Genomic DNA, 16,366 nt, shown 5'->3' on the forward strand with positions numbered 1-16,366 from the left:
TTGGAGGCCCCTGAAACCAGCTCTTCACAGGAGACTTTGTGGCTTGTGAAAGTCGCTCACAAACATCTCGGCAGAACTGGTGCGTTGGTCCAACTGAAGGCAGAGAATACTGCCAACGACTTAGCTATGTCCTATGTTGGGGTAGCTACTTGATATTATACCTATGCCAGGAAAGGCAATTTCCTTGTACAACCCTCGCAAAAAGCATAAACAGCACAACAAACAAGCCAGGTATTGTAGGGTCAGACCACGTATACAAGACTTCTTCAATAAAGGCGACAAACAAGACCAGCTCTCATAACGGCTCATAAATATGCATAAATATCCACATGAAATAAATCCCATTATGAAAGTAACGAATTGGCAAAGATTACCGTGCAAGGACCAAAGTATATAAAATGGGAAAAAAATGGATTGCACATTATAACCCATTACATTCCATGTTTAAAGCTTTTGGCACAAAAAAAAAAAAAAAACCTTTTAAAAAAAAATTGCATCTAATATAAGTAACCCTGAGCATGAGAGACAGTAGATCAGCATTTGGAACTAATTCAAGTAGAACTATAGGCAAACTTATAGCAAGGGAGGATAACCAGCCAAATTTTTTTTTTCATCATTGGAGTTTCTGAGATTTCCTGCTTGGATCGCTAGTGTCTGTGCAGGCTTACAAATCGTCTGGCAGGTAAAAAAGTTCTGTTTATTAATTCTGAGTATTTAGCAGCTTGCATGCAGTTAAGCTTTAAAAAGAATACTCCGGCAGTAACCATTGTATTGCCACTGATCAAGAACTTTCAATTGACTTTGGGTTTTACACAGAATTCTCTGAACCCCAGTATACGGATATGAGTAAGACTTTCATTGTCCTCATGAACAGACTGGAAGCCTCTTGCAAAGTTTTTCTGCACAATTTCTCATGCTCAGGTATGCATACTCTACTTGTAATTTTTCTTGCACTAGGTGTGGTGGAAGGGAGCACATTATTAAGGTTTGCATAATCAGGCGTAAACACATAAATAGAAGACTCACCTAGGACATCCAGCTGATAAGTGTGACGGAGAGTTCCATACTTGTTGTCCACTACACAAGTATAATTTCCTTTATCGGATGGAACCACGCTTTCCATAACCACGCTCCACTGCGGGGGTCGCAACTGTAAAGAATGAATAAATAATAATAGAGCTGAATGGCCAGAAAGTTGTCCAGCTAGAGGACAATGTTCTTCAAATGCTGGTTTATGGATCACTAGGAGCCTACAGACCGAAAGCTACCAGTCCACGATAAACGCAAAGGGCAGAAATCCGAAGATTTCAAAATATGGATCTGTTAACATTTTTCATGTTATTCTAAATCAGGCGTGTCCAAAGTCCGGCCCGCGGGCCATTTACGTCTCGGGTGTCGGTTTAATACGGCCCTCCAACAGCCCTCCCTGCTCTGTGTAATGTGGCCTTCCCAGGGCCCTCCCTTCTATGGCAGACAGTCTTCTGCTTGAGAGCAGTGCGCATGCATGACTGCGCCGCACTGGGAGCGACAGAGGGCGGTGACGTCAGGGCCGGGCTTCCAGCGTGAAGTGTGTTTCTCTTCCCCTCCCGGCTGCCGAGCAGAGACTTCAGCTCCAGCTACCTTTTTCACCCTTCACATTAGTGCAGGTAAGTTTTTTTAAAATTTATTTTCAATACATTGTGAAAACTCAGCTGTCAGTTGATCTTAATGTTATGAAATGAAAAGTATGTCGTTTGCAATTAACTTGGCATAAAATAATTTATTTGCATTTAATTGTAATGGTTCAAAGAATGTTCGGAAAAATGTTCGGCCCTCCACCATGTTCACTTCATCCAATCTGGCCCTCTTTGAAAAAAGTTTGGACACCCCTGTTCTAAATGCATATAACAGAACATTGAGTCTACAGTGTGGCCCTAAAACACCAGTGCAGATTATATAAACCATAAAATAAACAGAGTTAAATCATTCAGTTTTAGCAAGAGATGGGAAGGGTTAGAATCTCTGCTGGATTTATTGCTATCTACAGCTCTGGTTAGGAGATTTCCTCTCACTTTTCCCTTGACACTAGAACAGATAAGGAAAAAACGTCTCTTAAGAAGACACAAACAGTAACACCTTTTAAATAGTGGAATGTTATCCACATTTGAGTGGTCTATGTCAACATTTGAAAGATCTCTTCTCACTTCCTGTTCAGGCAACACATTTTGGGTCAGGGTGTTGCAAGGCATTTCTCTAACAGGAAGTAAAGGCAATCTCCCCATAAGGGACACGGACAGAGGTTCCAACCCTTCTAATCACTCTAATACTCAGGCCAAAATGCACCAACTTTCTGGAATCCTATCTCTTGACAATCAAGCCGTACATGCCAAAAACTGTAGAGTTTGGAGATTTACAAGGTAACCAGTATGTCTTGATCCATCTTTCAGTTAGTTCCTAACACTGCAATATAGTGTCAGAGGCACATCAGAGGGAAGATATTCTAAATAAGCACTCTTAGAATGCGGGCATATCTTGGACCTAAACACAAGGAGGAAGACGTAGTTCGTTTTGGCATGTTCTGCTTCAGCTCTATAAACCTAGGAGTGTGATCACAGAGATTACAATAGTTATCTCTTCTCTCTCATCTTTATTCTAAATGGTTCTGTTTACTGAGGCATTTCATCTCATAACATCACGTCCTCACTCCACATACAGTATGTCTAACTGAGGAATACAAGGTATTTCTACACATTTCCTGATGAGCTCATTTTAGGGAGCTAGTGAGCCTCAGACAGAGGCCTGCATTAGCTCCTCAGTGTAGACAAACTATTTGAGGCAGAGATATTCGTTTGAGAAAAACCAAGTGTTTTTTTTTAAGACTCTATTCACACTTGCACGACTCCAAAGTTGCACAATTTCCAGTGTGACTTTGGAGAGTGACTTTGATCTGACTTTACACTCTCTGGATCAAAGCCACATCAAATAGGGCAATGGGTGCCATTGAAAAGAATGGGCTGTGACTTTAATGTTCAAAGTCGCATGACAAGTCGCACAAGTGTGAATGGAGCCTTACCAGAAAAAAAAAAAACACAACACATGGATTCATCAAGTTTCATTCAAGTTTCTCAAACATAGAAGCTTTCAAATGCATATCTATCAAAACTTCCAGCTGCTGAGCATATATGGGTTTTTTTGGTGTAGTGGGCATTTACGGTCATGGTGTGAGTATAAGCCAGAGTCGTGTCCCTTGGTTCAGTGTATGTTTAATGAAAAGCTGAACTTTAGGAAGATATAAAAGAAACAAAATTAATGCAGCTCTGTAATCATTAATACATAATCTAATATATTTTTAAATGAAAGAAGTGCAAGTAGCTGAATTTGACTTGATATCAGCCCCTGGTAGTCTATGTATAGCAGGCCTGGAGTGAGAAAAGAAGAAGCAGCACAAGCAGCCAATCGGGTCATGTGCTTACAAGAAGCATGCCGATAGGAGAAGAAAACAGAATGACAGATGAGCTCATTGTTGTGCTGCTTCTCCTTGCACTGTCCAATCACAGGCTGGGACAGATCTAGGATGACCTGGGTTGTATGATGCTGGCCAGAGGACATCTAGCAGCAGAAAAGAAATACTGTGGGGCAAATCTCTGGACTGGTAGTAAACACTGTAGCAAAGGTTAAAGCTGGGCTTTATATTTTTGGGCAGTGTGGTGACCTAACAAGGAGCTTACAATCTAAGGCCCCTAACTCACATTCATACATACACAAATTAGACAGGAGCCAATTAACCTACCAGCATGTGTTTGGACTGTGGAAAGAAAGCAGAGTACCTGAAGGAAACCCATTCAAGCACAGGGAGAACATGCAAACTCCATGCAGGTAATGCTGTTGATGGCTTCGAACTAACTACCCTAGTCGTTGACTGACTGACCAGCACTGGCGTCCTTTGTTTACATCTCAGCCTGGACAATACCTGCATGGAGTTTGCCTTGGGTTTCTCCCACATTCCAAAGACATGCTGGCAGGTCAATTGGCTTCTGTCTTACTTGGCCCTAGTATGTGTATAAAATTGGCTATTCTCATGTATTTCCCTATGCTGCAGACAAGTCCCTAGATGAGCAATTGGGGAAGGTTAAGGAAAGACCCAACCTCATAAAAAAAATTGCCAAGAAAAGTCTATGGAAAGGCTGACAAGTGTATCAGAACAGTGCACAGAGAGCTGGGCCACAGATGTACCAAGAGTCAGATACAACTGATCAGATATGTACATGTATTCATTTTTATCTTGTATCTTATTTTTGGCTGGGATTCTGCTTTAAAGGCCACGTCTCCTTTAGTAGAAAAAAAAAAAGTGTGCAATGGATCACAAGTTCAATGTCAGGCTCCTGCAGACTCCTCCAAAAGGCTCTATACCCCCACTGGGGTATAGGTTTTCAGTGGGAGAGCTGGGGGAAGTGTCAATGCACTAGTAGTGCAGTTATCACTGTACACACATTCCATTGAAAACTATAAGTCAGTCTGCCATTGTGGCAGATGAGATTTCATTCACAAATCTCTGAGTGAATGATGTGGCTGTGTGGGCAGTGCCAATTGGCATCATGTTACACCCTGAATTTGGATGTAATATGTACTGTATCCTTAAAATGATTTCTCTTTTTTAAATTTTGAGTGAGGAAGCATTAGAACCTCTAAAAAGCTTCAATCCTGTCTGCATCTCTGTTGGTGTCAAACACAGGAAGTGGTGTTTATATTTCCAACATCTAAATCTAAAACTTTTATTCTGTAGCTCAGGACAGAGTAGAGTATGGCTAATAGACTTGTTATGGATTTCTAAATGCAGTCTGTGTCCCATTGGGGTGATTTCCCTTCATTCATTGTCCTTGCTTTATTTCAGCCTCATAAGGGAGGCCAAGGGTCCTTTAGAAAACTTTCATGCTCTGTTTTTGTTGCAGCCAGCCTCTCCTCCGAGACAAACCCCGGCTGGCACGCTCAGGATCCCAAGCACAGTGAGACTGCACAGGAGTCTGGCATGGAATAATCCAAAGCTTTTTCTGGGTCATTTAGTGTCTACAGACTTACAATAACAGATTCCTGGGAGGATTTAAATATTAAGGCTCTGTGAAACCTCTGAAAGGAAGTCATATGAAATTCTCCATAGAGGAAAAAGGGTGACTCAGATCAAGGCAAGTACACATGCAGATTATCTTATTGGGAATGTTGGGAAAAAAATGTACCTGCATTAGATAATTTACATTCAGTTGCAACAACATAATTTCAAATTATTAAAGAAGGCAGGTGCAATCTGCTTCCTTCACTGTAGGTGGTGCCAGACTAGAGTGGTAGGTGGCGCCAGACTAGATTGGTATCAGCCAGGGGAGGAAGTCAGGAGAAACTCTGTTTCTCTGTGGTTTCCAGGTTCCGGTTAGCTATGCTGCATCTAGGTCTTTGGTGGCCATCTTTATAAGCAAAGAGTCTTGATAAGTCCCTGGCCCCAGGTTTTGGCACGCATTTTGCAAAGTGGTTAGAGTAGGGAAAGAGCCTGTAAGAGAAAGTGACGGTGACAGGGAAAGGTTCCAGATGAGTAGGAACAGGCTAGGAACTCAAAGTCCTGTACTGTACCCTCGGACCAGTCAGGCTACATTCCGCCTTCTCAAGACAGATGCTGTCGGTGTATCTTTACCCGCTGCATCTCTGCCTTGAACTGAACTGTGAGTGTTACCCTAAGCAGCGCTCTCCCGCTGGAGATGTTCGTAGTTGGCATTCTCTGCAATACAAGTTCTAGTTCATCTACAACCGGACCCCGTGTCTTTACCGTCGTATTGTATTCAGACAATGGCAGCACCCACAGCTGGCTTAATACCTTAACAGTAGCTGACCTTGACTGGACAGTCATTGTTCACGTATTCAGCCAACCATCGGTGCTGCATATGTCTGAACACAAATTTTTCCATCCATTAAATGCAGTCACTGTTCAACCGATCATTTTATACCTGGCTCAGTCGACTGTTGCAGACAGAGCCATCATGGATCGAATTTTGGACGATTCAGCAGGAACTGGCCAAAAATTGTGTGGTCTGTGACCAGCTTAAGGTCTGTAAATGTGTAATTATTTAGGAAGCCAGAATTACAGGACACAATCATAAACCCGGAATTTGTGCCAAGAGGAATAAAATAAACTCCGTCCAGTATATACATTCCCTCCAATAAACAGAATTAGACAGGGAAGGTTTCCGAGAAAGATCCCCTTCAATACTTTATCTGTATTTACAGAGCTTGTTGGGAACAAAGTGTTTATATGTAAGAGGACAGGCTCCAATGCTCGGGTTTCACACATTTTGCCCTAAAATAAGATTTTATCAGGCAGAAAGCTTGTGTCTGGAGCCTGTCACCACTGCTGCTGAGACAGCTTGACCAGCATCCCAGATACTGTGACAGGAGGTCAGCGGGACTTCTGAGACGACTACAGTCCCTTCTTTATTAAATGTATGCTTGTGAGGAATCTGTGGACACTGTCCATTGCCTGACTTGTGTGTAACCCACTGCAGAAGAGTACCGCTCATAGAACAAAGAATGCTATATACCAAAGAGGAAACAAAGCCCTCTATGGAGCAGAATATATATATATTATAATAAAAAAAAAAAAAAAAAAAAAGGAGGGGCAGCACAGTGGCTAAGTTGTCAGCAATTCTGCCCAGCAGCACTAGGGTCATGAGTTCCCAAACCATGGCACTACCTGCGTGGAGTCTGCATGTTTCCTCTGGGTACTCCAGTTTCCTCCCACACTCCAAAGACATGCTGGCAGGTTAACTGGCTCCTGTCTAAATTGGCCCTAGTATGTGTATGTATGTGAGTTAGGGGCCTTAGATTGTACACCCCTTGAGGGCAGGGACTGATGTGAATGTACAATATTGCTGCGTAAAATTTATGGCACTATATAAGTACATGTGATAAAATAAATTTTTTGGCAAAAAATTGGATAAGCCTGATTTTAGTCCTTCTACTAAAACAACTAACCAAAAATCTGAAAATACAAGCTATATTATACATGCACTATTAATTCTCAAATTGGGTAGCACAGTGGCTAAATGGTTAGCACTTCCGCCTGGCAGTACTAGGGTCGTTGGTTCGAATCCTGACCATGGCACCACCTGCCTGGAGTTTGCATGTTCTCCCTGTGCGGGTTTCCTCCGGGTACTCCCGTTTCCTCCCACACTCCAAAGACATGCTGGTAGGTTAATTGGATCCTGTCTAAACTGGCCCATGTATGTGTATGTATGAATGTAAGTTAGGGACCTTAGATTGTACACCCCTTGAGGGTTAGGGACTGATGTGAATGTACAATATATATGTAAAGCGCTGCGTAAATTGACGGCGCTATATAAGTACCTGAAATAAATAATAATCAGTGTATTAAAGGCAATGGAACTTTCAACTTAAATTAGCTAAATACCATTCCATGCATATCAAACCTGTTGGTTTTATATAGAATTGAAGCAGTATTCCAAAGTGCTAAAGAGGTTTAATTCCAAGCCTATAACAGGAGTTACATCCAACACGTTTCGGGGGGGGGGGCACACAATGGGGGCACACTTCATCAGGGTTTTAATGTACAGTATCTGTTGGTAAGGACTCAACACAATTATTTGTACTCTGTGTTGAGAGCACTCAGCAATGTTCAACAGCTGATGGAAACCACAACCATATAGTTTATGAATTGTGGCACAGGGAGTTGGGTTCTACCATACAATATGTTGGGTTGCTATTCACAATCAATTGGATCACAATGCAACAAGCAGGTGCATCACCATGCATTGTGGTAATGCATATTTTAGATGTGTGAATGGGCCCTAAAGCTGGCCATACACTAGTACATTTTCATCCAAACACTTGTGTGAAAATTTTCATTACATTTCATGACTGTGTGAACATTTTCATTACATTTGATGACTTGATGAACATCATTTGAAAGTCGTTCGAAAACCATTTGCTTTTAATTTTGTAGTGAAAGGAGTTTTCCACATTCACTATTAGAAACTCATTCAATAAAAATGTCCATCCTCAGTTCACGAATGTTGTCGGTTTGTTTTTAGAATGTTTGTTAAATTTTCTAGTCATCTGTGGGGTCAGACATTTTCAACAAAATTCTACTGGAAGATGGCCAGCTTAGGCTAGCCATAGAATGATTGGAAAAAACAATTAACTCGCTGGCTGATAGGAAAAAAAACTAACTTGTTCCCTCATCCACATAAGAGAGGCGGATGGAAGAATCCTCCCCAATGTGCTATGGTATTCTGAAAGGCGGGACAACGTCACTATAAAAATACATTGATCAGCACTGCAGCCGACTAGCTGCAGGTGCTGATCAAATGAAAATTTTCCAACAATCATGCGCGAGAAAAGCCAATTATGAGATCGACTTTTCTCAAGTTGGAATGCCCATAGATGGTACAAAATTTGGCCAGCTCCTGCTGAACTGGCCAGATTTTGATCTATGGATGGCTGGGCTTTACTTCACATTACATAAATAAGGAAGAGGATGGTGGTGGGTTACACATTTTATTTAAAACACCTACTCTTTCAGATGCCATATAGACAATTAAGTGAAAATGAATCACATCTAAACCTTTATATTCCACCTCATTTCCAATGGACAGGTTCCCTATTGTTTAAAATGGCTTTTTTTACAGACTTGGGCGCAAACTGTTCTTTTAAGTGGTAATCAATTAGCCAGTGTTAATGTGCGGTGTGATGAGAAGACAACAGGACCAACAGATAAGAGATAGGCAGGACTAAACTGTTTATCTTCTGCTGCCCTTCACTTTCCCTGGTTGATATGCTCTGTCACAGGGCCCTTTGTTTAGACATTCCTGGGGCTTAGAGCTTTCAAGCCTTAAGTGAGAAAGACAGAAAATATTTCTACAAGCCCTGTCACTCAGTCTGGTGGTCGGGGCGCAGGTCACATGCTGAAGGTCACATCCTCTGTGGCCACAATGACAACCAAACACAAGTCTGACAAAGCACAAATCTGCAATTAACAAGCAAGACCAGGAATTAGGGCTCTAGCACAAGAGCGCTGGTTTTTCCCAGTTGAGCATGGATTTGGCTCTGTGCAGTACTGATGTGTTTATCTTCAGAAAACTCAGCAGACAATAAGCCAGGTCCAAAATGAATACCTCCCTACTCTCTGCAATGGCCCAGAGGAAACCCTTTAATATGAAAATAAAAATCCCTAGTCAGTTGACCATGCAAAAAACAAAAACAGCCACCATCAAAAGTAGACAATACCATAAAAATGTAGATCAGTCAAACACGTTTGCAATTATTTTCGGCACTATTCCTTTATGGAAATGGAAAGTGAAGTTATAATTCTGCGGGTGGACATACTCATTTCAGAAACTAGCCACAGGACCAAACTGCAGGTACACACACCTTTAATAGATCCTTATTGAATTGCTGAGGAACATTACCACCTACAGCACCTTCCTACTTACCCATGCATATGATGGACAACTTTAGGGGCCAACTGCAAAAATGTACCCCCAAGTGAGAGGCTAAAATTTGCATATTAGTACAGCTGGCATTCAGGACTCCATAGGATTTTTTTTAAAAAGTATATTAGTCCTGAGATTAGTTTTCTAAGATTAGGGAACTGACAAGTGTGTATTAAAAGTAGAATTCCACAATGCACAAAGCCATCCACAATATTGCCCCAGCTATATAACCAACCTCATCTGCAGATATCGCCCAAATTGTCTTGCTCTCCTGCTCCCTTGTTACCTCAGGACTTTTCTAGAACTTCTGCCATCCTATGGAACTTCACCCCAGTATGTCTGGCCAGCTCCTACCCTGTCTGCCTTTTGGCGATCATTGAAAACTCATTTATTCAGGAAAGTTTTCCATACCTCCACCTAAAAAGCTGTACTGGAGTCACCTCCATCAGATCAACCCCTGCAGCGATTACCTTTTGTTACCTAATCTCCTTCCTTCTAGATTGTAAGCTCCATGAGCAGAGCCTTCTATACCTTCTGTATTGAACTGTATTGTTGCTCGATTGTCTCCCGTTATATTGTAAAGCAATGCGCAAACTGTTGGCGCTATATAAATCCTGTATAATAATAATAATTCTAGGCTTTACTTAATTATGCTTAAAAATGCTCTCTTTCCCCTCTTTAACACCTATACTAAAGGAATCTTTGCAAAAAGGAAAGGATGTCTATACTTACCTATTTTCAGCCTGCTTTAGTCTGATCCAGCCAGTGGCCGCTGAAGGGGAGAGGAGGGAGTGCCAAAAACAGACAACGCTTCCAGGCAAAACCAGCCATTGTCGATCACGTGATCAGCATGGGCAACAAATAGGTAAGAATATACATCTTTCTTACACAGGTTAGTTAGTATAGGTGTTAGGAGGGGAAAGGGAATGTTTTTAATCATAGGTAAAGGCCAGAATTCACCTTCAGTACATTTTTTAACCAGGAGACGCGGAGGATTGGGATAACTGGTTTTAAAGAGGAACTTTAACACTAGCCCTACATGGCTTGAATTTCAACTGGAATTGGAGCTGTGGACGGTCCTGTCCATGCTACTTTGGGGTGACAAAAGTCAATTAAAAAATAAGCTGAGCTGGGTGGAAAATTATTGGCCTAACAGTGACTACATCCTATCACATGCAGTCACTGTTCAGGTATTCAGACAGCCACTGGTGTTTAAATAACATAGGAGGCAGGGGAGATTCCTTAATCAACATCATTTAACGTGAATTACCAATTCGTTTTCTTTTGTTTAGCCCGAGCACTGAACTGGAAATATCCATAAGTGTATGGCCAGCTTTTCTTCAAAAGAGAGACATGAGCTGTGTGAGCTAGGCAAGAGACAATTTAGTAGGATTTTCTAACTTTAAAGTATACTTCAGATTCTGAAAAGGGTCCAAGTGTTTCTGCTGATAAAGAGATGAACAGAAATAATCCTGCATTAAGCAGCAATGCATCATCAGTATTGGGGAGATCATCTGATTTGAGTCACATATTTGTCTGATTGGCCAACTTTGTAAAAGATCCCCACAAGTATAGTCAGCTTCAGATTTTACCAAAATGCTAATGTGATTTATTACACAGACTATGAATTAAAAAGATCCTAGAATATTTTAAATGTCTTCCATGTTTGTTACAGAGAGATCTATTTTTGTTATGCTCTGCTCCTTTCTGCCCTGTAACAATGTAATTGTGAGCTGTGAGAAGTGTGTGTACAAAGGATTAGGCGCTGTCTGTTGGCACCGGACACAATGGTACTTCTTTTGCTATCACGTGTGTCATGTGACCAGACCCTGACCTGAACATTCCTGAGTAGCCAACTTTCCCATCCACAGTCAGCTACAGCAAAAACATGTGAAAGGGTTTTCAGGAGAAAAAAAAAAAAAAATGTCAGCGATTAAAGATTAATAAGACCTGCATTAGATGGGATAAAAGCACACAGTGTCTTGAGAACAGGAAGATAAGGAAATGAACACGCAGAATGCAAGCAGCACAGATTTAAATTACTTGTGTAAAAGGTTTTGGATCCCTTGGTTGCAGAAATCTTGCCTGTTTCATTACTGAGTTCCCAGCTCCGCCCCCTACCATCACCACTGTCAGGGGGTCTCATTCTCTTTGTTGGGTTTTTTCAATATTTATCCTCAGAGTGGGACTCTGGCTTAAAGTGGTTCTAAAACCAGAAGGTTTTTTTTTTTTTACCTTAAAGTGGTTGTAAACGGTTACATATACCCAGTGGGGTGACTGGCCTCAGATGACACACAGAGATGAAACAAATCCACCTACATAAAATTGTACCCGTCTAGTTGCACTCTTCTCTCCATCCATTCAATGTGCTGAATTTATAAAGCTTGTAGAGTTGTCAAAAAAAAAGGGGGTGGAAGAAAGGAGCTGAATTTACACTCTGTAGAGCTCAGTGAGGACAGCTCTGAGAGGTGATTGGAGGAAAGGGACCCCCCCCCCCTTCACACAGCTCACAGGAACAGAGCTGAGGCTCTCAATCTGCAGGTGGTCCCTCCCAGTCACCATTTTTCTCTTGGTGTCAGGCAAACTTGTCAGAAGAGATTCATGCGGATATGAGGAACAAAGCAGCTGATAGAAATGAAACTTAGTGCTCTCAATTGTGACAAATATACATTATAGAGGGATATGCTTTGTTCATATTTCATGTCTGAGGTTTACAACCACTTTAATGCATTCTACGCATTAAGTTAAAAACCCTTCTGTGTGCAGCTATCCCCTTATACTTTCCTGAGCCCGATGTCGATCCAGCATCGCTACGCTCTCTCCTGTCTCAGAAGCAGCAATTACAGCCAGTGAGGAGGGATTAAGGGGCAGGGCCGAGTTGCACTCTGTGTGTCTATGGGCACACAGATCACGGCTTTGGAGTGGGCCCGCATGAGTGCGCAATAGCAAGTGGGGACACTCAGCAAGGGGAAGAAGCATCGGCAAGGGACATGAGAAGAGGAGGATTGGGACTGTTCTGTGCAAAACCATTGCACAGAGCAGGAAAGTATACCCTGTTATTGAAAAAAAAAATTCCCTTTACAAAAATCGCTTTAAAGGTAAGCTAGTTTTCAAAATATGAAAGTTTCTTTGCAATGTGTATGTTGCTAAGCAAGTTGGGCGCCATTCACACTTTGAGTTATATGTGGGAGATCCAGCAATTAGCGGTGGTAGGCAGCCCCACTGAGAAAAATAGGAGGCTGACAGTTCGTGGATGGTCACATATAATCACTTATGAGGCAAAAGATCGGCCCTGGATGCAGACATCCAGGGCTGCCCATTCGCAGATAATCGCTCCATGAGAAAAGCCCCCCGTTGCTTTCAATGAGGCTGCCACTCTCAGCTAGTCGCTGGGAACCTCTTGTAGGTCTCCCCTATATAAACATTAATGGCCCCATTCTCAAGTGTGAATGGGTTCTGAAGGGAATGCAAGATGTCATTCCACACTAGGAATATATTTGCGTTGCAAGTAGCCTCTTCTTATTTGTCCACGTGTATCTCTTGCAGTTGACAATAAATCTACATGTAAACCAGCAATTCTTTTTAAAGTGGCTCTTTGCTTAACCCAGGCAAGGAAAAGAAACAGGTTCACTTTAACCTAGTCAACAGGAGCCATGGAAAGTCCTGTGTAAGCTCATTGGAGTCATTCCAGGACTATAGTCAACCCATGTGGTTGAGCCGATTGGCCCAGTCACATAGGTAGGGTCACATGCTCCTCCACACCAGGAAGTATTGGTTGAAGTACTTTTGGCTCCTGGTTCTAAGCAGTATGGAAATGTAAGTATATGTGGGAGAGGAGGGATTAAAGGCAAACTTGTTTATTTTGCCAAAAATGAGCAAGGCACCAGTTTGCTCTTAGGTAATGCATGCACAATGACACAAGTGGAGATGGGAATTTCAACGGGAACATCTTTCCTCTGGAGTGTCCAACTGATAACTGAAGAATCACACATAATGGGATTGACTCTTTAAAGCTAACATCTATAGAAAATAATTTTATAAAATTATTGAAAAAATACAGATGTTCATAGGCTAAGCTGCACAGAATATATCCGGTGTGATTTGGGATCAAGTTGTTTATAAGTTGTTCACCAATAGCAAACTAAAAACACTCATCGTTGGTTTGAATAATGAAAAGAAAATACCTTGATTCCACCAATCCGATGCTCCCCTCTGAATTCTTTCCCATTTTTCAGCCAGTAAATGCTGGGCTGAGGCTTGCCAGCAGCAGGACAGCGGAACCGGGCTGTGCTAGCGGCTGGTTGGGCATAAAGTTTCTTCTCTAGTTTTTCTGGCTGTGTCCAGTATGGTGGTTCTGAAAGAAGCAAAATTAGAAATTTAATATCACAAAAATTTTGTTTTAAAATTTTGAGAGGCATGGAGAGAACTGTCTCTGCTGTCAGCAGCAACCAAAATACTTCTTTAATTTTCTAGCCTGCCCTGGAGAAAAGATAGCAGCGGATTGGGAGATGTGAGCAACACTGACAGTTCTCGAAACAACTCCAACAGTGAGACACAATGTCTGAAATAAGTATGGCCTCTGTGGATCAACTTTAGTTTTTCCGCACTAAAACCATTAAAGGAAATGTATTCATAAACTTAGTCATATACATTACTATAGCAAGCCCTTTAAACAAGACAGAGTAAAATCGATTATGCAAGGTTTCTTAACCTGTTTCAACAAGTGCACAATGTTCGTAATCATTCACATACGTATTGTATTTTTATTTATTACAGGTACTTATATAGCGCCATCAATTTACACAGCACTTTACATAAATATTATACATTCACATCAGTCTCAGTCCTCAAGGAACTTACAATCTAAGGTCCCCAACTCACATTCACACATACACATACTAGGAACAATTTAGACAGGAGCCAATTAACCTCACATGTCTTTGGAGTGTGGGAGGAAACCGGAGTACCTGGAGGAAACCCACGCAGACATAGGGAGAACATGCAAACTCTAGGCAGGTAGTGCTGTAGTTTGAATTTGAACAGACAACCCTAGTGCTGCCAGTCAGAAGTGCTAACCACTTAGCCAATGTACTGTATGTAAGAATGTATGTATAAATCTATTCAGTTGTATCTGAATCTCAACAATTCTATGGGTCAGCTATCTGGGCACCATGTCTGATATGCCTGAAAGCCTTTTTCCATAGAATTTTCTTGGCAAGGTAGGTCATCAGATGTTTCTTCAATCCTCCCCTATTGCTCAGCTTTCGACCTGCGTGTAGAATACAATAACACATGTGCATAGATAAATTGTACAAACATACTAGGGCCAATTTAGACAGGAGCCAATGAATGGACCAGCATGTCTTTGAAGTATGAGAGGAAACCCAAAAGGGATGTAGGGAGAACATGCAACCTCCATCCTGTGCTAAATGTCCACCTATCCTCATCTGAAACATCTGGAGTGGTCAACAACAAAACCAAAACATACCGTACATAGGGTTGTTGATGTTGTCTTTCCTGGAAGTTTTTGGGCCTAGATGGCTGCTTAAGCCCTAGCACTGCATCCTAGATGAAGCGTATAGCCTCCCGAATTGTGAAAGTATAGGGAATTTGTGATGGACCAGACAAAATCAAGTACAAGTGGTTCTGGGGGTAGGCTGTTACTTTGCCCATAATGAGTAAATTGACTGATTCTCCTTTCATCACAGCCCCAAGAATTTCAATTTCTTGTCATAAGTGGATGTACATGGCAACCACATACATACCATGAAAGTTACAATTAAATTTATGTAAAAAAGTTTTCATTAGCATGGATAAACAGAAGAAGATGTTTGTGTGCTGGAAAATTTCACTCTCTGCTATGCTACCTCTTTTTCAAACTGCCTCTCTTAACCGTAATCCCATACGAGAGATCTATCGGCTATCACATAGATAGCTCCTTTGGCTGCCCATAGATGTGAATGCAGAGCAAATGGTACATCAATGCCAAATATCACAGTTATGACTAGAGTTGCACTGTTACAGATGGCTCATAAAGCAACTCCTTTTCAGTATAATCCATTAAGGAATACAGTGTGATTGGCTGGAAAGCCTTACCACAGTATACACATCATAGTAAAGTACCTTTAATTCAAAACAAACATATGCTGATTCCAAATCGGTGGAAAACAGCCAGCTTCATGCAAATAGTAGAAATATTTGCTTTCCAGCGTAATCGCACCTACAGTATGTCCACTCTCAGATTGCAGCATACAAATGACACTACCCATTGAGCTTATCATTCGTTTTTATTTACAGTGCTGCGCTGACAAAGTCAACGCCTAAGGACAATATTGGCATAAGGCAGCTCAATTTTCAGATCGATAACAAGTAAGATGATAAATATTGGAGTTTCACAAGAACAATGCGGACTATTGACTTAAACCCAAGGCACCGTCATCCATGTACATCCAAGCATACAGGCAGAAAGGGACAGGTTCCAACCTCTGGCAGTGGGAAGGGGAAGTGCTGTCCAGAGCAACCAATCATATTCCAGCTAGATTTCTCATTCATTTTAGAATTGGAAAGAGGATATTTAATAAGTTAAGGTACACCCAGAAGTTCTGCAGTGAGGAGTTCAGTTCCTAACAGGGAACCTATACAAGTTCTACCATGCTTGTGTGTGTGTGGATGAGCCGTGGGTGAGCCATGGGTGCTTGGAATTCCACAAAACAAACCAAATGTAAATTTATGACCCCCTTCCTTGTGAGTATGGCTACAATGAACATTAGATTATAACCTCATACTGAGGCTGGGACTCATGTGAATGGCCACTGGAACAGATGTCCCCACTAGAAGGTTCCCCTCTCCTTCTGTTTAGATGCCAACTGCAAAATTTTGAACATTCCATCACTTTTAGT

At 41.6% G+C, this 16,366-nt stretch overlaps 1 protein-coding gene across 1 annotated transcript in view; it reads right to left on the reverse strand.

Annotated features, from left to right (window-relative positions):
* The window catches only part of LOC149428386 (fibroblast growth factor receptor 3-like), a gene marked incomplete at its 3' end in the record, with an annotated part of 57,042 nt that overhangs the window by 10,930 nt on the left and 29,746 nt on the right, over positions 1-16,366 (reverse strand). Inside the window, exons 3-4 of the mRNA XM_089667475.1 lie at positions 13,652-13,821; positions 1,027-1,150 (exon numbers count right to left, since the gene is read on the reverse strand). Coding sequence (XP_089523601.1) covers positions 1,027-1,150; positions 13,652-13,821 — 294 coding nt within the window. The remainder of the gene's footprint in view (positions 1-1,026; positions 1,151-13,651; positions 13,822-16,366) is intronic.

Source organism: Staurois parvus, unplaced genomic scaffold (genome assembly GCF_062004578.1).
Source record: "Staurois parvus isolate SC_StPar_1 unplaced genomic scaffold, SC_StPar_1.0 ptg003273l, whole genome shotgun sequence".
Taxonomy (NCBI): domain Eukaryota; kingdom Metazoa; phylum Chordata; class Amphibia; order Anura; family Ranidae; genus Staurois; species Staurois parvus.